The sequence below is a fragment of the Anoplolepis gracilipes genome, chromosome 17, assembly GCF_047496725.1.
Source record: "Anoplolepis gracilipes chromosome 17, ASM4749672v1, whole genome shotgun sequence".
In the NCBI taxonomy this organism is placed as follows: domain Eukaryota; kingdom Metazoa; phylum Arthropoda; class Insecta; order Hymenoptera; family Formicidae; genus Anoplolepis; species Anoplolepis gracilipes.
In genome coordinates this window covers 5528000-5549796 of record NC_132986.1, presented here as the reverse complement: position 1 = coordinate 5549796, position 21797 = coordinate 5528000, and the positions used below count along the sequence as shown (strand labels likewise).

At 36.2% G+C, this 21797-nt stretch overlaps 1 protein-coding gene across 9 annotated transcripts in view; it reads right to left on the bottom strand.

Moving 5' to 3' along the window:
- The window catches only part of LOC140675269 (uncharacterized), a 337048-nt gene that overhangs the window by 27198 nt on the left and 288053 nt on the right, over window positions 1-21797 (bottom strand). For all 9 annotated transcript variants that reach the window (XR_012048353.1, XR_012048354.1, XM_072909579.1 and 6 more), the window contains 2 exons: window positions 13610-13798; window positions 2384-2477 (listed from right to left, as the gene is read on the bottom strand). Coding sequence is in view for 7 of the 9 variants with exons in the window: in XM_072909579.1 (XP_072765680.1) it covers window positions 2384-2477; window positions 13610-13798 (283 nt within the window). In the remaining 2 variants the exon portion in view is untranslated. The remainder of the gene's footprint in view (window positions 1-2383; window positions 2478-13609; window positions 13799-21797) is intronic.

Genomic DNA, 21797 nt, shown 5'->3' with positions numbered 1-21797 from the left:
GCGCTCGCTTTGTTGTCATTTGCGTAGTGAGACTCGAAGGAGCAAGTAATGACGCGAGTCGTTCCAAATATCGTCGTATTAACTTTTACATCGTATAACTTTTCGAAAAGATTATTCATGATAATATTACAAAATTAGTAATTACGATTAATGATTCCGCGCAATTAACTTTTTTAATAAATGATACGTATCGTGACGATGGCTATTTCAATTAACGAAAGAACGCGATACATATATTGACTATTTATTATTAAATTTATTGTTGGAATTTGTCAAGACGTGTATTTTGCGAGATTTATTCAATCAAAATTTGTCGTGTAAATTTAAACTATTAGCAAGCTGAAATATATTCTCAAATATTGCTGTAAATAACATTGTTTTAAGATACAAACATACTTATATTACGTACATATATACATCAGTAATAGAGCATTACCATGATGGATTTGACCAAGATTTAATCTTTTAGTGTTGTGTAGATTTTATTTCGTCTTATTTTTCGTCACAATATAATAAAATACTTCGCGTGATCAACGGCGGGAGTGTCGTGAAAAGTATCGCGCGATTATTCGATTAGATACTTTTGATCATAATTAACTGTATTTTCACGATATCGTGAGTATGCTACAAAGCAGTAATAAAGGGTAAAGAGAAGGTCACAGATTAAAAAAGATATCAGCGGAGCAACTGTGGAGTAAGTAATTTATAAATTATTTATTATTTGTTACTTGTAAAATTAATTGTATTTATTGAAAAAATATATGTACATACATATATAATGTCCATTTATGTATTATATATATATATATATATATATATATATATATATATGTATATATATTTCGAGATTAATAATATTTTACTTTAGTATGTATTTTTTTTTTTTCACTTTGTATAATAGATTTTAAATTCGTTAGTCTAAAAGTTGTTTTGGCGCAGAAAACACGCAATGACAGGAAGGGTCTCTCTTAGATTGCGCTGTATTAAAATTCGAAAGGTATGAGGGGAAGAGTGTGTCCCAGTAGCATACATTATCGCCATTCCTTCCGGTCTCACTGTTCCTCATTGTCGTTCCTCTTGTCCCTACTTTCTTCCCTTTTCTCACTCTTTTTCTATACTGACATTACCACTCGAGAAGATCCTCCCTTCTGTACACTTTCCACGCATAATCGTGCATTTGCATGCAAACTTGATATCACTACTTAAAATGTAAAACAACTCTGCGCTTCTATCGACGCGTTCCTCGCAGCAGCAAAACGAAGAGAAATGAATAAAGAAAAGAGAATATCTAAATAAATGAAGAATAAAGAATAAAGAAAAAAATTCTAGCGACATTTTCCTCAGGAGATATATATCATCGATATTCTGGAATAATTTATTTCTTGACTCAAAGAGAATACGCGAAGCAGTATGGAATATCTTGTATAAATAATAAAAGTCTATTTGTAGCAAGTTTATCACTGTTAAATAATTTGGAACGTTCTAGATTATGTAAACAAGTTTGTGATCAATTTACAATTACTTTTTAGTTTATAATTTTCTCTTTATATTATAGCTAAAAAAATTTACTTTTAATTAGTTATATTTTTTTAAAGAAATAAGAACATATTATTTTTTAAGTTTGTTTAAAATTCTAGATATTCTATATATTTCACACTTTTAAAATATATAGAAATAATTTAAATATTATTGTATTAATGTGTGATTCGGTCCGCAATGAGGTTGTTTTATTTCATAACTATTAAAATTTTTTTTTTAAAGGAAATTCAGAATGCTGATGAAGTTTAGATAAAAATTCAAGTTTACAACACGCTGTATTCTCCAACAAAAAATAATAATATCAAATAAATTAATATAAAAAGTAATGGATAATATTGTGCATTTGACAGAGATAAAAAAAGAATCATTACAGATCAAAATTTTACAAGACATTTCATATAATTATTTTTCGATTCATTTCGATAACTTTTGCGCAATCAAATATTACTATCAAATGAAATGAAATGTCGTCTATACAAAACGGAACAGCTTGTTGAATAGAAATCGTTGAATAAAAATTTGTAATATATTACTTTAAGATATTACTCTTGCACGGTATTTAAAACAAGTATTATTTCTAGAGAATTTTATGTATTAAATTCTGAGAGAACACTCCGTAATTTCTACACGTTTTTTTGAGAAGTGCAAAAATATATCGTTTAAACTTGATATTACTCAGATAATAAAGAAAGAATAAAACAAAATAAAAGCGAAATAAAAGTTAATATTATTATTAAAATTAGTACTAAAATAAATACTAAATAATATTATTTTAATATATGAGATTGATAAGGAAGAAATATTGTAATATATAACATCGCCACAGAAAGATTTCTTAACTTACCTAAACCAGCGTGCCCAAAACAAAATAGACAACCATCCGTTCCATTGATGACCGCGTGAATTACATCCGTAAGAGCGCTCGAACAGATCTCAGTCTGAAAAGAAACATACATATTTATTATTTATACAGATTTTATAATTGTAAATATTATAATTACTAACTATTGATGACAATATTTTTTTATCTTTTTCACACGATAGACAAATAAATTCGTTCCAATAATTATTAAATCTCGTGTTTTGTACTTCGGTATAGCTTTAGGGCAGCTGAATGGACGCGATTTTAATTGCGTCTGCCTCGCAATAATACCGCGACGAGAGAATGGAAAGGGGCGAAACGTCAAGCCTCCACAGGACAGCGAGAGGAAGAGCTCGTCCGGGCTCTCGTAAAGTGCTTAAGAAAGCGTGTTGGCGGGTCGGGTTTAATAAACGCGTGTAACATCCCCGGAGTGAAAAGTGAGGAGAAATAGGCGGGATAGGAGGAAGAGAGGGAAAAGGGTCGCGGGATTATAGGAGACGGCCCTTTGTTTGCTCCTAATGTATTCATAGACTGGAAAAGACTTTTCCTGGGCCGCGAAACAACGCTCGAGCCCAACTCGAATGAAACCATTCTTTAAAAAAGGCTCGGCTCTTGAATCGTTGATCACTGATTTGCTATCGAAATCTCGAGTATCAATAAAAAGACCGATGATAACGCGAAAATCGTAGGATCATTTCGTAGGATATTCGAGGAAAAGAAGTCGGTTCTACGAATTTCTCGCGAAACCTGCCGAAATGTCCAATGTCGAGCTTGTGGCTGATGTATCGCGTGCGATCGATGATAGAAACCTCTATAGATCGACTATCTTTTTTCACTCCGACACCAATCAACATGCGAAGACTAGAAGGACGAAAGAGATGGAAAAATGTATGTTATGAGAGGGAAGGGAATTTCTCGCAGTTTGCGGAGAAAATCGAGAGGAAGATGAGGACGTGTCGATGCCTCGACCAAACAAGATTGAAATCTTCGTGGACGAGAATCGGATGAGCCCGAGATGGAAAAAGGGATGCGGGAATCTCGTGAAAAAAGAAAGCGCGAGGGAAGGAGTAGTGTATCGGGAGGGGTAAGAAAGGAATCGCACCGGAAAGACGATCGAAGTGGAGAATCGAAGTAAGAAAGAGAAACGCCGGAAGGAGAAAGAAAAAGAGGGACCGACCGCTCTCTCCATATTCTCTTTTTTTTCTTTCCCGCAGGTAAAAGGATAGGGAAATAAGGAGTCTAGTCCCTTTCCCAATATGGTAATACCAATCTGTCGCTGCTCGTTTCAAAGGGGCGGCATAGCGTGTAGCCGCAAACGAGTCTGCCGATACCGCCGCAGATTTACATTGACTTCTTGATTCGCGAACAGAGAAACGCTTCTTTTGCCGCGTCTTGAAAGGAATTTATTATCCGAGAGAGAATTGCTCGTTAATTTATACGCGGGTGATCGCACGCCAATTAAATGGAACTCTGTTAATCACGTTTATCAATAAGATTGTCGTATTTACTTTCACTTTTGCAACATGTTGACATAATAATAAAAGAGCTCATTTTTATACATAAAATTAAAATTCAGTAATATATAATAATTAATATATGAAATTATAATAAAATTTATTTTATGGATTTATAAATTCTTTTCGCTCTACAAAGTGTTGATTTAATATTGAAATATTTAACTGATAAATAGAAGATATCTATAAAGAAAAACTTTTTGTTCAAACGAATTTGTATGAAACAAAAACCAGAATTGACGACAGTACATCCGATACTTGCCATGGCAACAACAACGACATTCATAATTATAATAGGATCATCCCGAGGGATGTAACGTAAAGCAAATACATTTCATAGATACCTGCACCCTCCGCCGCCAGAAATCTCGCCCTTGAACTCCCCGAACTGTCGGCATGACGGTTAATGAAATACGTGACCGGAGCCACCATCATAATCTCAAACACTTGATTCCGCGCTCGTGCGACCGGAGAAATTGCGGAAAGGGTTCTTGCACGCTTCTGATGCGCGCGAGCGAGAGCCCATCGATGTCGAGCCTTTGAAAATTTTCACCGACGAGAGACCACCCTCTCTGTGATGTCCGCCCTCGGGCCAGACACCCGCACGTAATGCTGTTTAATTCTCTCGCTCGGATTTCCGCCGGTTAAAAATGAGTAACAATAGCAATTCACTTCCGCTTTGATGTTCTTTTAATAATCGAAATTCACAGAATTGATACGTGGAAAGTAACCGGAAATAGGACTGGGTAAAAATTAGTTAATTGTTTGATCGGCCCTTTGTACAGGTTGTCGTGGAATATTTTTTTTCGAATGTATTTTTTTTCTGTGCGTTATTTATGAGATAAAATGAAAGTTGAGGTAATATAACTGGATGAAAAAATGTATCTTGTCCACGGTAACATTTGTAACAGATTATATTTTAATTTAATATCTATGATAGGTTATATTTTAATTTGCAGATAATTGAGCTCTTGAAAAATAATTTTCCCCCTTGTTCATCAAGAGCTTTTTATAATTCTAGCAGCCCTCGTCAATTGAGAGGAATCGGTCGATCCGCACGTGACGTCTCAATCCCGCTCATCTCGAGATGTTTATTTCGAGCGGGGTGGTGTGAATTAAAAGACACGCACCGCGGTGTGACTTACAAGCGGCATCGTGTCGTCACGCTCGTAGTCGTTTAAATTCGGTTTGCGCGACGCGTTTCGGTAACGCAATATTGGTGCACCGGACCGGAATACCAATCGTACGGTCGGAGGGTCGAATGTACCGCTCTCGTAACAGCACCTTCCGCTTGCGAAGAAGAATCCACCGCGCTCTCTCGCTTTCTCCATTTTCGATTTCGCCATCTACGCACGCCTCTCGTTCTCCCTCGTCATTCCGATGCCTCTTCATCCTTCTCCAGACGCGAAATGTAAAACTCATGTCGAAAGTTCGGAAAGAAGGAGAAACGTTTCACCCTTGTGACGTTGGAGTGGGATGAACGAGGAGGGGTTCTCTTAATGGCTGGAAATAATCGAATGATCTCCCCTCCGTTCGCGTCGCCGACGAATCTCTTAATTCGCAAGTTTTCCAGATGTCTCGACGGTAATGTCTCGGGGTGAATCAAGGTGACGTCGTCTTGGACATTAGTCGACTTACAAGCACCGACACTTTCGCTGGCTCGTCCCTGTTCCTTCTTCTAATGTTTTTGCGAAATACTTTTATCGATGTGATAAAAAGAATGCATGAAGATCTTTCTCTTCGGATTATTTCTCGCATTTATATGGTAATTAATCCATAGATAATTTTTAACGAAATTTAAAATTACTTTTCTCTAACATAAAAATGTCTTTACGTTTTATTAATTTTAGTAATTTTATAACAAGTCTAATGTTTTGGTCTTTCTTTTTAAATTTTAAATTTGAAAAGTTTAATTTTGTTATAGAATAATTAAATGAGAATTCGAAAAAAAATTTGCTTTTTTTTACAAGAAATTGTCTCCTTCATCCGAATATATTTAGAAGAGAATTGCTATTTGTGCTTTTGTAAAAGCGTAAACTAAAGCCTATTGCAAGCAAATTTACATAAGATGATAGCGCATAAGCGTCTCCGACCAATGAGGCACCCGGTATAAGCTTCGCAGTACAATACAGCGGCTTACGTCGGTTGTTTCATTGGTCGACGCCTTTATGCACTGTGATGATGTTCTTATGCAAATTTCCGTGCGATGCTGCTGATGTATCAATATTAATATAACTATAGAAACAACGCGCGACGAAAGACAACGAAATCTCGTTAAGACAATACCGAGAAAGCACAATAACATCTTAGAATTAATATTTATCTATGGTCTAAAATACGCGAATTATAGGTATAATTTATTAAACTTGCATTTTACGTTGCTTACAAGCATGCTTCCGCTCTTTTCCCTCTCCCAAATGTAATTTCATTTAGTTGCTATTTTTATATTCAATAGTCAATAATAGAAATGCTTTTTTTCAGACTACTCGTTTGATGAAAATCAAATATACGCGGTATTAAGTGCGTTTTTTCAGACAGCAATTGTAATTATATCATCGCTTGTTTGTTCGAATTCACGTAATAATAAACGCGAGTCACGTAATCTTCTCCTTCGGCACGATCATGAACGTTAAAATGGGAAAAACGTGCTGAACAGAAATTTTGCTATCAATGGAAAAAAAAAACGCGATCAGCATTTTTATCGCGGCAATGCTAGATCATCCATTGTCAGCGTCATCGGACTTTTAACAATCGCGCCAATCACGTATGTCGATTTTTGACAATCGCGGTGAGTTCTTTCTCGCGTTGAGTTTAACGTGTGCGGTTGTGATCTTTTTTTTTCCATATAATGCTTCATCAAAGATAACATTTTGGATATATATTAGCATTTTTTATGGTTATATATATATAAATCATAATTTAATAAATTAACTCAAAAATAAAATATCCCATATATGTGCGATAAAATAAAATAAAATTATCATGAAATTATTACAACACTCGTGAGTTTCGTTAACAAGAATGTGCATGTGCGAGATAGTAGTACATTTTTTTATAAGCAAAACGCAGTCGCATCTGGATGTAACGCGAACATCTATCGCGACGACGCTATTCGATGAAAACCGTATCAAAAACAAACAGCCCTGAGGGGATGCTTTTCGCTCTTGTATACGTGCGACGAGACACGAGCGGTTAGTAATCGTAGGTGAGGTACGGCAGGGTGAGAGACACAGAATGTGCGAAACACAGGCTCACACACAGGAAATACTCTCGTCGGAATTTACGAACCGGTAATTCCAAAAATTGCATTGCGATACACGTGCTTTCCTCTCGACATACCGTAATTCATTTTAACTTATTCGCTTATAAATAATTTCCGGCAACATAAATATTAAGTTAATCTCGCGAAAGCTCAGTGTATTTGTCAGTCGATGAACAATGGTTTAATAATTAATGACATAGTGATTAATAACTGCGAATAAGTAATTATTACGATATGAAATCAGATGAGCCTTTTATCACTTCCTTCCGCAATAAAACCAAACTGCATTTAATTTGGTAGAAAGAGAGACAACCACACAATAAAATTATTCAATTCTGCCGTGCTGGTGCAAGGCATTAAAAATTTGCGAACTTCGGGCTGAATGCAATCGCTAACAATGAGCATACGAGCGCACGTGCATAAAAATTTTCGATGCTGACGAATTCCCGCAGCAGTTTGCGAGACGGTGACTGATAAATTCGAAGGAAGCTCGGCTGCGCAAATAAGCGAAATCCGGTTGGCGGTCCGCAGAACGAATAGCGATCGTATTTACATCGTAGAATTTTCAACTCGTCGTCAGCGCGTGGCGCGATAACTCCAGGGATAACAGCTCGGAAAACTTTTCATCCACCTCCGACGGATCCGCAGAATGCTGCGCTGCAGTGTCGAAGAGGAACGAGCAGAGGGGCGGGAGGGGGGGGAGAGGTGCGGACGAACAGAGGGTGAGAAAGGGTGACAGAACCGGCTCGTGCACGAGCGCCCTTCCGCCGCGCGATGTCGTGAAATATGTCGCGATTTACACGGGAGATTGGCGTCATTGGTGCCTGGGGAGCGAACGAGTGCTGCCTCCCCCCCCTTTTTTTCCCTTTCTAGCGTTATCCCTCCCCCCTCCCCGGTTTACCGAATTCGCCCCCTGCCCTCATCGTGTCGTTCTCTAACCCCTACGCGGGCGGGAGTGGCTTGCCGGATCAAAAAAGCATTCGCGAAATCCCAGTGCCTGTCTGAGCGATGCAAAATCGAAATTGCGAGACCTCTATCTGTCTTTCGATCCGTGGAATCTCGATAATTTATTTTCGCTATCTATCCTATCGATGATATCCGATTGCGCGAGAAATCTATTTATCGCTTTGTTCCGTAGACTATTTTATCTGACCACTTAGTAAATCTATTATTTTCAGTAATTACACATGACAGCTTTTTTATTTATTTTAATCGAATTTGTCTATGATTTAATTATAGAAAGAGTTAAGCTCGTTAAATTTTCATTAATTGTAAAACTCAACTATTCCAAATCCGATTGAAGAATTTCAGACTAAGAGGATGCGGAATACATTTCAAACAGTTCGTGCGAAAGATACATAGATTGTTACGTAATTGTGGCGCAAACTTTAATTCGATACACGGTATAACTAAGTTTATTCCGCAAGGACGAAAGTAAACTATAGTCTGTCATGAAGCGAACATCTGTAGATGCAGCGAGGTACAACAAAGTGCAATGACTATTCGTTCGTCTTCGCTACCGTTCGGCTGGCACCTGTCAAACTTCATTAGCTTTGCTTAACACCCGGTCGCACTACAGCGTAAATTAATCCCGCTGTAATATGGAAATACGTCATTCGAGAGGATACGACGGATATCTGGCCGGACAGAATGGGCCAAGAGGCAAGGAGCGCAGACGCAGCTGAGGGCAGGATACCTTGGCCACGAGGCCGTATGATTGGTTTATAGATTACCATGCATTTGCTCGAGAACGGCAGTGACGAACCCCACGCCGATGATGTTTATTCGCCGATACAGAATATCTCCGTGAGGAGTGCATTTTAGAGACAACCGGTCAATTCAATTATTATTATAACGATTTATACCTATATACATTTATGCATGATTTATAGACTATTGCAAAGGTATGGAGGACAAAGAAATAAAAAACTTTTAAGTCTAATACGCATTTTATAAAAGTGGCTTCTCATATTAGTATAGAAATAAATTTAATGATGAGAATGAAATTTTAATTGATATATTTATAAGATATTTTCAATCGGATAGAATAAATCTTTTCTAATTTAATTCCGAAGCAAAAAATAATTACTCTTCTTCGCTTCCAAGAATAAAGTTGTAAAAATTTGAGAGACACGCAACCGGCGATTTATTTTCGCGAGGCAGCCAAATTCCTACGCGAGTCAGGAAGCAAGATAGGTCTGACCGGTCGGCTCGTTCAATCAGCATACCCCAGCAAATGAGCAATAGATCGGTGACGTGCACACACATCAACCGTGTGTACTGTGTACATACACGGACGCACATACGCATACACGCGTAATCCACAGCGTGACTATTAGTCGTAAGTCAATAATAAAGCCCTTGTCCTGCCTATAATGGCCGCGGTGAATTATTCTGGTCGGGATGCATTGTCCTGGTCGGGTCTCCGGTCGGCTTGGAATTGTCGGCGGGCACGCACACGGTTGCATATGTGCGCGTCGAATGCGTGGCTGTTTGCGCGTATGACGCGCATAATTGAGATGGATGTCGATTGATTCGCGGCCGGGTTTCGTTCGCGAGGCCTGCTTATTGGCAGCTCATTGTTAACACTCGAGTAGGTTCAGTTTCTACTGGATTTTAATACATACGTCGTTACTTATCTTATAGCATCGAAAATGAATTATATATTTTATTAAATACCTTATCACATACACAAATTCAAATTACTAAATATTTAAATTTCTTCTTGATATTTTAAGAAATGTTTAGAATAATAAAGCCTGTAACTTTTTTATTAATTTAATTAATATATTTTTTCAATGATTGTGTATTTAATTTTACATCAACAATAAATGGTTTATTAAATATATATGTTTGTAAAGAAATTTACTTGAATTATATTAAATATACGTAAAGATGCCAGAACAAAATAACAAACAAGGAAACTAAAACTTACGAGTATGAAAATAAATTTGAATACTACGCGTTTCTTTTTCTCTTTCTCACATTAAATTTTAATTAAAATCGTTTTATTAGATTATTGAAAAAAGCATTTTCAAACATTTACATTTGCTAAAAAACTCGCTTTGAAAGCTAGCTTTGAAAAATATAATATCACTTGCGCCGTGGAAACACAGGCTGTGAGTTTTCTGTTTCGTCGTATATTGTTTCCGATAAATTGTTCACTATACTCGCTAGCCGCGTGATCGAATACGCGAAAAGAAAGTTCCGCACAAATTGCGCACTCGCGAGAACGGTCTTCAAAAGGATTCTGTCGTTTCTCTTCCTTCTGTATCTTTCTATTATTTCTTGCTCGAAGAGATAAACTTGATTATCTGATATACGTTTTTCGACATCAGCTTCTCACTCGCGTATTTCCTATACTTTCTTTCCGTTGGAAATAGACCTGTAACGACTTTTAAATCAATCTGAAACTTTATCAAAGTTTACTAGACTTTATCAAATAATCCACCAATAAAATTTACGCTATCATTATGGACTCTGTGTTTGACTGGTTGAAATGTTAATAATAGAAATTGCGCTTTGTGGCTTCTTTGCTCTTTGCAAATAGAAGTGCAACTGCAATTTCGAATTAATCGTATTTTCTTTAGCTAGCAGATATCCTTGTTAACTTGGAGCTCAAATATATATGGACGTCATATGTCTGCAGGGAGTATTTATGCAGATATCGGCCAATGTAACGCGCAAATATAGCATATCAAGCAGATTATGTCACCGTTAAAATTACCGTCATCGACGAATAGATACTGTCGATTAATATCCATCTGCTATCATGATCATTTCATTTATCAATAGAAGAATGATATATAAAGAAATTTATGTTTCCGATCGTTTATTTAGATCTACTTCTACACGTAAGAATTATTTATTGAATGAAACATTTAGAAGCATTTAATATATTAAATCTGACTTTTATATTATTGAATTTTTTTAAAAGATAATTTGAATAAAAAATAAATTAAATAAAAGATAATTTGAAAAGATACATTTTTAAGAAAGGATAAAATTATATTCTCTATTGTATTGAAATAGTTGTGCAGGGAAACTAATATACGTATAAAGATTTTACTTCGATTTATTCTTATTACAACAGCCATCGTTGTGTTTATGTTCACTTGACATCAAAAACTCATTATTACGATCGCAATCGTCCATTGGTAAAATCTGATATGGATAGCGGAACTTTCGAAGGGCGGAGATCGGCGCCATCGATTCTCGTGATTCTACAAAAACGTCAAAGAGATCGCTGGTTTGATGATGAACGATTGTAGGTTGCCCGTTAGAATGGCGGCCGGCCCCAGTAGTCTTTAAAATATTCAAGCGAGTGTGTGTTTGATAGCCAATCGGAAAGGACGACAAGTCGCGCTAGACTCGCTCTTTCGAATTCGGCTCTTTTATCCCATAGAGTTTACCCCCAGAAGCCCAGCTGGTCCGTAGCCGGTTCGATGGATCGCAAAGGGAAAAAAGAAAAAAAAAGAGTCCCGATAGAGTGGAAAGAGGGGATGAGAAAAGGCCTATTGTGTTCTTCAATGACAATCGCCGTGGCCGACGAACATTTGATCGAATCAATCGATTCGTTTCTATGATCCTTCTAAACATTGTCGGGCCAAAAGAGAAATATTAAAGAGAAAGGGAGAGGAATAGTTGAAAGGGAGGAAGAGTAGGTGGGAAGGTGTAGGCGGGTAGAGTTTCTCTGGATTAAGGTATATGGCTAGAGGGATGAGAGAGAGAGAGAGAGAGAGAGAGAGAGATGTACTGCCAGAGCGAAGAGCGAGAGAGGGATTCTGGAATATCCAGTAGCTCCGGGCTCATTTGAATCAGACGCTCAATAATGTCTCTCAGGAGTACCGAAATATCTCAATATGTGTATATAACATCGTGCTGCGGCGTAGCTTACGATCTCTAGTGATATTTGCTGCGGCGGTGCCATCCATCAAGGCCGTATAATATAATTCATCGGGATCGTTGATATGCAGAGAAAGCTTCGATAATAATTTTCAGCGCTACTGATAACGATTGGCACGTTAATCCAGAGGTGATTAGTCAAAAATTTATCTCTTTAATGTGAAACTCTGCTTTAGTACTTAATAATTTATTTATATACAATATACATTTATAAATTCTCATTTGTATGTGTGTGTAAGAGAAAACATATTTTATATAATCAACTCTCATTTAGGAATGTATTCTGTAAAATTACAAATCTTGCTGAAAAACAATGAAACGTATATTTTATAGAATATTGTCGGATTTCGTAAGAAATGATGATGATGAAAAAGAATATAGGAAAATATTCCTCCTATATAGTAACACGATAAACTGTCCCGAGGATACTGTCGGCAAGACTTGGTTTGCTTGGTAGCAGCAACCGGGAAGTCACAGGCAAAGAGCAACATTCGCCCGGAGGGATGGATTTTCCTGTTGGAGGTGGAGTTTAGAGGTCGGGAAATTAGTTTAGTTATGCGCCCGGCAGGGACGCCTCTTACGTTTCCACGATGGACGTAAGACCTCGTCGGAGCACGTACTAGGACTCTTCTTTCTCTCTCAGTTCTCTTTCTTTATTCCGATACTCTATCTTTTATTCTTCGTAAACTTTTTCGAGTTTTTTCTTTGGTCTGCCTTCTTCTTCTCATGAATCTCGAAGAATCGAGCTGGCTAGCGGCACTTCAGGAATCAATCGAAAGAGAAGTGAGAAAGGTAGAAGGATTTTCCAGAGTGAGAACAAACCGAGTGAACAAAGAAAAGCGTCAAGTACAAAATAGCAACCACCCTCCATTGAGGGTTGTTGCTACTTGCTACTCTAAAAACAGCTGGCCGACGAAGACGTCATTGACTTGAGATCTCTCTCTCTCTCTCTCTCTCTCTCTCTCTCTCTCTCTCTCTCTCTCTCTCTCTCTCTCTCTCTTTCTTGTGCGCGCGTACAGATTTTCTCAACTATCGAGCAACTTTAAACACGCTCGTTGTAAGTGCCACTTTATTCACTACGCCACGCTCGAGTGCCATTCAAAATTTAAAACGTTAACAGTCTGAATGGTAGAAATTAAGTTCAGTTCGTTGTCGACTTAAAATCCGACTGCAAAGTACTTTCTACATGTGTACTGGATGAAACATACAAACTTATGAAAGTTATACTGGCGTACAGCATTTATACATCAAAGAGCTAATATTGAAACTTGACAATATTTTATAAAATAACGTTGCGTCTAAGTTGTATATTTCGCAAATCTTTTTTTATTCGTATTTTTAGAAAATATTCTATTAAAGTAATTAATTGAAAGAACGAGAGCGAGAGAGAGAAGTTTGTCTAATTATTATATTCTTATATGTTTATTCTAAATTTCTGATATAAATATTTATTAAATATTGTAACTATAATTAATATATATAAATACACATATATACACATATTTTTCTATATTTATAATTATATACCTGGGAGTCTTCCTCGGTAAAGATAGCATCGAACGCGAACATCTTTGGCGCTGCTACGGTAGGCCGTCGATCTTCTGCCGATGAAGATTGGCCGGATGCTGGGTCCACTAAAGTAACTTGCTTCTTTCGCTTATCCGCATTGAAGAAGCTGCCTCCGTCTCCAGACGAAACCCTCAGCATGACTTTTACCTAAATAATACACAAAAGGTTTCAATTAAATTTCTTTTCTATTAAGATCAGTGCGTATGAATTTAAAATCAAATTAAATGTTAAATCTAAAATGTAGTAAATAAGATAAATCAATGAAATTATTCAAAATTCAATAATGCGTTATATAAAAATTGCACTTTCTAAAATTAATATAATGTTGAATATAAATAATAAATATGTATGATTAAAGAATTTTTTTCTTTTTTTTTTCTTCATCAGTAATTTCAGTATTTTCTTCAGTATCTTAAAATATGTATTTTAATGATATTATAATCACATTATTCGCTTAGTGACGGTAATCGTAGATATATGTAACTTTTCGATCGTGATTGCGGGCATTAATGTAGTTCACAATAAATGCATTAATTATTGTGAAATTGAATTAGTTTTGGAGTCTGTCAATTGGATTGACGGTAGATTACATTTGGTGACTAAAGATAAAGCTTTCTCATCACTTAAGCGCCCAGCGAATTCGCTTCAATAGGTTAATACTGTATAATGAATTAGCTTCGCTCTCTCGCCGAATAATACACTTATCAAAATTACCTGATAGACAGTTCCTGCTAAGTGAACGTCAAGTCTAAAATTACTGTGACCTACGGTCATTGAACGAGCTGCAGAACTTACTAAACGCATATTATGCATAAAATTAATAGACAAAATTGGGTTTAATAAAATACCTAATCATAGCTATATATCAATTTGCTACAATGTCTCCATCAATTATATTATTTTATGTAAATATCATGATTAATACACATACACGACATAATTAGTATAGAAATATAATAATGAGATATATATAATGATTCATTATCCACGCAAGGTTAAATTTGTTGCGTAATGCGTTACTACATTTCAAATTTAATTGAAACATTTATATTGCGAGTTTTTTCCCGCAAGTTATAATTGTTTCAATATATGGATATATGAATTTTTTATGCAGCGAGTTAATTTCAGTTCTACACAAACTGAAAAGATAATTTATCATCGTAAACGTAAAAAATGAGCAAATGGTGAAGGGTCATTTCACAGCTTTAAAATGTTGAGTATGCGACATTTAATTACGATATTCGAGTCACGATGGATGTTGGGTAACATGATAGCGGAGAAATGCATGTATCCAAATACGCGAGAAGATAGTTGCTATCCTCTTGTGAAATTGAATATCGCTCGCAAATATCGAACGGACAGTTGAGCATTCAAGGGGGGCCAACAAGTTGCTTTATTAAAAATCATACATCGGATAAACTTGCGACCCCACTTATCTCTGGCTTTTAACATTTTGCAATTTTTATTAACTCAGCATTTTGCGATTCATGCATTTTGTTTTATTTTCAGTCTAGCATTCATGAATTGTTGAATTTGAACATAACATTTTACTCTAAATTTTATTGTTCAATTTTATATTAATTCTTAGTATTAGAATTGTGATTATTTAACTTCAACTAATGTAGATAAGACTGATATTTTATGTAATACGATATTATACTTGTGCAAACTTGAAAAATTATTGGAAAGAGAAAAGTATATAGAATAATATCAAGTTGTCCTTCCAGAGAAAACTCTTAAATTATTTTTATCTACGATTTGCGCCACATTTTATGTTCGCGCGTGATTTAAGCGAACTCGAACTTATCGACCGATAAGACGCGCCGCACGCGTTTCTTCCGCGCGAAGTCCGCGCGATGTATTATTAAAGCTGCATCCGGCCTCGGTGCACCCAGATCGATGTCGTCGGTACAAACCACGGTTTGTTCGCGCAACACTGCGCCGGTCCGTTCGTCTATCTGTCTGTCTGTCTGTCTGTCTGTCCAGGAAATTGGGTTTGGAGATTTCGTTCAGATTGCGGTGCACGTCCTATCTTTTGCATGCGGGAACGCTCCCTGCCGTTGCGACGACGCACAGGTATACAAAAACAGACGCGCGTCTTTTTTTGTTTCTGTCCTCCGACCACCCGACGCTCTCCCCAGTTAGTCGGGGAGACCTGGCATCCTCTTGTCGCTTCTTTCTCCGCCGCGTAATAGTTTTGCGAAAAGACCGGCGCGGTACTGATCGAGCGACCGGAAATAAAACAGCTCCCTCGACATTGCTGGAGAAACTCTGTATATATATATATACATCGATCGCACGAATCTCCTCGATGTACTTCACCCTTTCGCGAAGGGTGCTCCACTCTCGAAGGTGAATCGCCGCCCTCCGTCCCTTCCGGTTCCCGGAGCTCGGCTATCTGCGAGGTAACCCTACGTGCTTGCCCGCAGCCACGTGGTATTTCGTTACGAAGCTGATTTCAAGGGTGGATATCAGTTCCGCTCGAACGGACCAGGACGAAGGAGGATCGGTCCCGGGGTCCTCGAGGCTATCGAAGGACACTTCGCGTCACCAAAGCGCTCCGGTTCGCAACGGCGTTACGGCCATTACGCGCAGCAATTTGCGGCATGAAATTCTGAGTTTACAAGGAACTTGCATTAAATTTCAAATGATTTTGAAAGTAAATAGATGTAAAACATCTATGAAAAATTTCTGTACGATAAAATTAATCTATTATTGAAATTTTTGTTATTCACAGAAATAAGATAAAATATTTTCTATACAAATATTGTACAAGATATATCTTAATGACTCGTTTTGATATTTCGAAATTTAATGCTGTTTTCTTGCAAAAATTTAGTTTGAGAGCAACGGGGATAAATGTTTAAAACATTAATAACAGAGTGTTTATTATAGAAAGTATAATACTAACGCTTCTTCGTAATCAGGTTGCATAATATGTACAATTATCGACTAAAATATAAAGTTATCACATAAATACACATTTGTAAAATTAAAATAAATTTTACATGCATCGATGTGTGATATAATACTAATTGATAACTTTTAAATTAACTGTCGTTTTGCTAAAATGTTTATCAGTTAAATTAATTCATAGTTTTTCTGCAATTTACAATTAATGTTTACGTGCATCTCGCGACATTTTTTTTTCTATTCGTAATACTGACTAAAAATGAGGCACTTGTGTGTGAAAATAATGTCTGAAAATACCAACGCTTGATAGATTTTTACTCCAATAAAATATCCGAAAACTACATTTCAGAACGAAAGCGTCCTGTAAGCCTGTTTCGTAATCATCAAAGTTTGGACAAGTACGTACAGTCCTTGAAACGGGAAAAGGGCTAGGGAGGTTTACCGCCACTCTACTTGAATTTATGCATCCTCTCTACGGACTATGAATTCAGGTTTACGCGCAAGTACGTTGGAATTAATTAGTTCGCGGTCCAGCCTGAAACATGTAACTGATTCAGATGGAAACTCGGCGATAAACTGTGATCAACGCGCTAGTGATCATAGAGATCTCTCCTCCTCAGAAGATTTATTATAGACTTAATCCGACGAGTAATTTACTGAAGTTATTCATCGTTCAAGTGCTTCTACGAATTGGATGTTAATATTTCAGTCTATATGTATATACATATATATTACTAGTTTTTAAAACGCACATGCATTATCTAAAAAAATTATTTATATATTTTACTATAAAATAATTAGTTTATTAATTTTTCTAAATTTTTAAAATATATTCGTTTACAAAACAGACTGTAAATTATTTACCTTAGCAATAATGTCTCGTTAACTTTAAGCGAATAACGTGATGAGTCATTAAAAAACATTTTTCACATATAACGGACATATAAACTAAATAATGTTGGAAATGGCACTTGCAACGGAAGTAACACATTAATTTTTTAACGTTCGAACCCCGAGGCGTTTATATGTATGTGTCGTATGTTAGGTTACAACATGCGAGTGTTTTATAGCAGCACTCGTTCACGGAAGTATTATCCGCCAATTTACGATCGTGGCGCGACGTGTTTGGCGTTTATAAATGAGCGATATGTCGCGTAAAGTTCCATATAAATTCTCGTCGAGCTCCCGATCGGGTCATCGTCTGCGCGATAGAATCAAGCGATGATCGATTCGCGTGTCGACGATAAACAGTGTAACGCGATAAACGCGATGTAACTCGAAGCAAGACGTCGTTGCAAATTATTTTGTGCACTGAGAGAATGACGTTTAAAAATGCGAGAAAATATGGAAATTAAATGCGCTTACAAAGTGAAAAGTTGACAGTAAAATTCAGTGAAGGACGAGAGTGAAAAAAGGAAAAAGATACAAATACGCGAATTTATGAATAATACGATATGCGTTACAGTAAAATATATGTACAATAATCTAGACTGTCGAGAATATTTTAAATATAGAAAATGAATTAAATATCATTAATCAAATTATATTTAAATGAACATCATATCAGATTTTACGTTTGATTGACATAAAGATTGTTACATTTGTTAATAGCTATTAACATAAATTTTACAAAAGAGAATATGAAACCTACACAGGACAACCTCATTCATATACAGAGTTTATGATTTGATCTGGCGTTCATAAAGCGAAATTACCATCTAACCTGGTACGAATTCATACAAGTACACACTCGCATATTAACAATGTTGCGTACTGCTCTACACCCGTCAAAAGTTTCGTTATGATCCATAATAATAACAATTACTGAGAACACTGGAGAGACAATGCCAGCATGGTTTTAGTGCAAAAGTTGAGCAACCTGTAAGGATTTGATGGCAACTTAAAATACATCCTGTACACGTTATACAAAGTATACTTATTCAAGATTAAATATTTCGATGAAAGATACATGTATTGCTTGACGATAAGTTATTATAAATTTTACAAACATCTCGTGTATTTTATAATAATGAAAACAATATATATAATATAATAAAAAAGCAGTAAATTTTAAAATATTTATTTTTCTATTATTGAAAGAGAAAGACATAAAGAAGCATAGGTATTTAAATTACTTTAAATTATAATTATAATAAGAAGAAAATTTATAATAATTTACGACAATTGCTTTTATTTATTATATTATAATTTGATTTCTATATATATTACATTTTTTATATATGTATATATCAAAATTTAAAATTTTGATTTTAATTTATCACGTTGATGAAATTAAACGGAAACTCAATTATATTTCTTTCTTTATGACGGCATCGTAGAATCATTAACCATTGTTGAACAAAATCTCATTGGCAGATCGTAAAGTGCTTTTACGTGAATGCATTACGAGAGACGCGATGGTGGAAACTAATTGTTATAACTGGAATGTATCTCGACTACTGTTTCCGACAAGGCGCTCTGGTATTCCACAGTCTGGCATTTTGTGGCCTTCGGTTGTAAGAGACGAGAAGTGAAGACCCGAGGGAGTATAACTTCGACAACGAATATCATCAAAGACTATCGCGACCTATGATTGCGCGATCTTTAACCAAAGATTATACGCCGCGAACGCAGTTTATTTATATTTACGTAATTGCCATGAGAAGAGAGTGATTCTCAGTATGAATCCTTCGTCAAAATTATAATAACCATCCCAGAGATTGTCCTGGAGTGATTTTGATATTCGGCTTCCAATGTATAGCAATTGATCTCGCATATAAATTGACCGTATTTTTTATAGGAAAAGAAATGTGCCACGCAAATGTTAGATTAATTAATTTAATGAATAAGAGAGAGATAAGAAAAATACAGTATATATACTTATCATTGTAATCATTACTAATCAATATTCAATATTTTCACGCTAAGAATATTAGTTCAGTATTAAATTAATATATTATAAACAAAACATAAATTAAAAGAAATTAGATCAAATTAATAAAATAAATTTAATTAATAAATTAAAATATAAATTTAAATAAAACTAACATTCATCAAAAGATGGTAAACAATATTTCCATAAAATCAGTAATATTTCTTTTAAAGTATATTTATATTCGCGAAATAAGATACATACACATATAATCAGATATATATTTATGTTCGATATATCGTGATAAAACCATCTGAATGTCCAGCCTCGGGGTAAGCTGAGGGGCTAAAGTTTCTGACTCGGCAGTTAAGGAATTTACACCGTAAAGACCTTCAGGCGATTCGAACGAAATTTACGCCACGAAATGGGTCAGGAGCATTTCATCCCTCGCGTAAGGGGTGTACTACCGACAAATCTGATTTTCGCGAGACGTGGCGAATGCAATCCCATCAGCGTTGAATTTTCCCCGACGATGAAGTATCTATAGGGTGATACGAACACAATTCTTCCGTACCTCGACGATCAGAAGTCAATTCGGGAGAAAAATAGTGTTCTTCTCATTTTTTATTTCTTGAAGATATGTATACATAAACAACGCATGATTTGATTTATTAACATTACAGTAAACATTAATCATCGAGTTTTAAATACGTACGTTTCAATTTGATGTAACTTTTTTTTTGTGTATATTATATTTAAAAAGACAGCTTATATATTCTTTTAATTTTTTAAATTTATTAGAATAAATATTTACTAAGCAAGATTATCAAGTTGTAAGTTCTCTACCAGTTATATTAACATGAAAAAATTAATTTTCCGCGAATTAATGTATGCACACTTGTACAATGTAAAGTTCTCAAATGTTTCCTGGTTTATACTCCCGGTTCGAGAACTCTATTTCTTCTGCTATTTTTTCTGCTCTCTGGCAAACATGTGCCTCGGTATGCGCCTTATCTCAGTCGGGCGGAATTTCGCGATTCAGTATGCAAGCACCACGACGTGGCATACGACAAGAACGTAGCTGTACACAGGGTAACGCAATACTTCCGTGGTCGTCTCGCTAACAAAGGTGCGGGTGAAGAGGGTAAAATATACGGTAAGGGAAGGTGGCAGCGGCGAAGGAAGAGGAAGGTTGGTTAGGCGGACTGGCTCGCTGGTTGGCTTGTATAAAAGGGATCCTGCGTCAGTTAAGGTTGTCAGTCAAGTAGCGATAGCGGATAGAGAGTAGAAGCGTGCCGCACGCTACTTTAGCCCGGACTGAGCGAGCGTCGCGCTCGCGGTATAATACGTTAGTACAACGGTGTGACGTTGTAATGGCTGTATAATGGCGGCCGTACATGTTATACGGTTAATATCGCGGCGTCAAGCGACGTGAAAAGCAACAACTTGAAATACTCGGCCTGACTTGTGGCTGGTCTAGCTAATGACGGTCGCGGCATCTCCTTCGCTCTTGCCGTCTTCCGGTCGTCTTTTATCCGACTACTCGGCCTTCCTTCCTAATATCGTCCGATTATTGATTCTGTCAGTCGCGATGCGCCGATGGAGATAGGCACTTACAAAATTTGCGATAATCGATGGAATTATCAGAATTTACCTTCGTCTGTTAGAAATCTCTAATTTATGATCGTCGTACAGTCGATATTTTTATAAATAATTTCGCCATTATTGGCAACAATTTTTTCAAAATGTACACTTTTCTTCTGAAAATTGCAAAGCTAGCATTTCTTCATGTTGAAAAGTATCGCGGCTAGACCGTAAGATGTTAAGTGCCTAGATTATAGCAGTCAGGCCATAAGAAACACAGCTTGACGTACCGTGAAGTATGATAGTCATAAATTTCTTTACATCGCTAACTTCTACCAGTGTCCCTTCTTCTCTCCTTTTCTTTTTTTCTTTTTCTCTTTCTCTCTTCTTTCTTCTGGTAAATCAGGAACATTTGATACATTCCTCAATTTATGAGGACGGATGCGTGCAAATCCGCAATAACTTTCATCCTTATAATCATATGTTTTGTATACACATTAACAGATGTAAATGTATAGCGTAAATTTTATATGCAGGATAAGTTAATTAGTAAAATTATAAAACAGGGATAAGATCCATGATAAAAAGCATCAAAATTTATTTTAAAAATATTATTCTCTCCCTCCCTCTCTCCCCCCTCCTTTCTCTCTCTCTCTCTCTCTCTCTCTCGGCTTTTTACATATATTCTTCATTTGACATTTTGAATCGTGATATTTTCTTCAACATGACTTTACACGAGAATGATATTTAAGTATTGATTTTCCAACAAAACTTGTC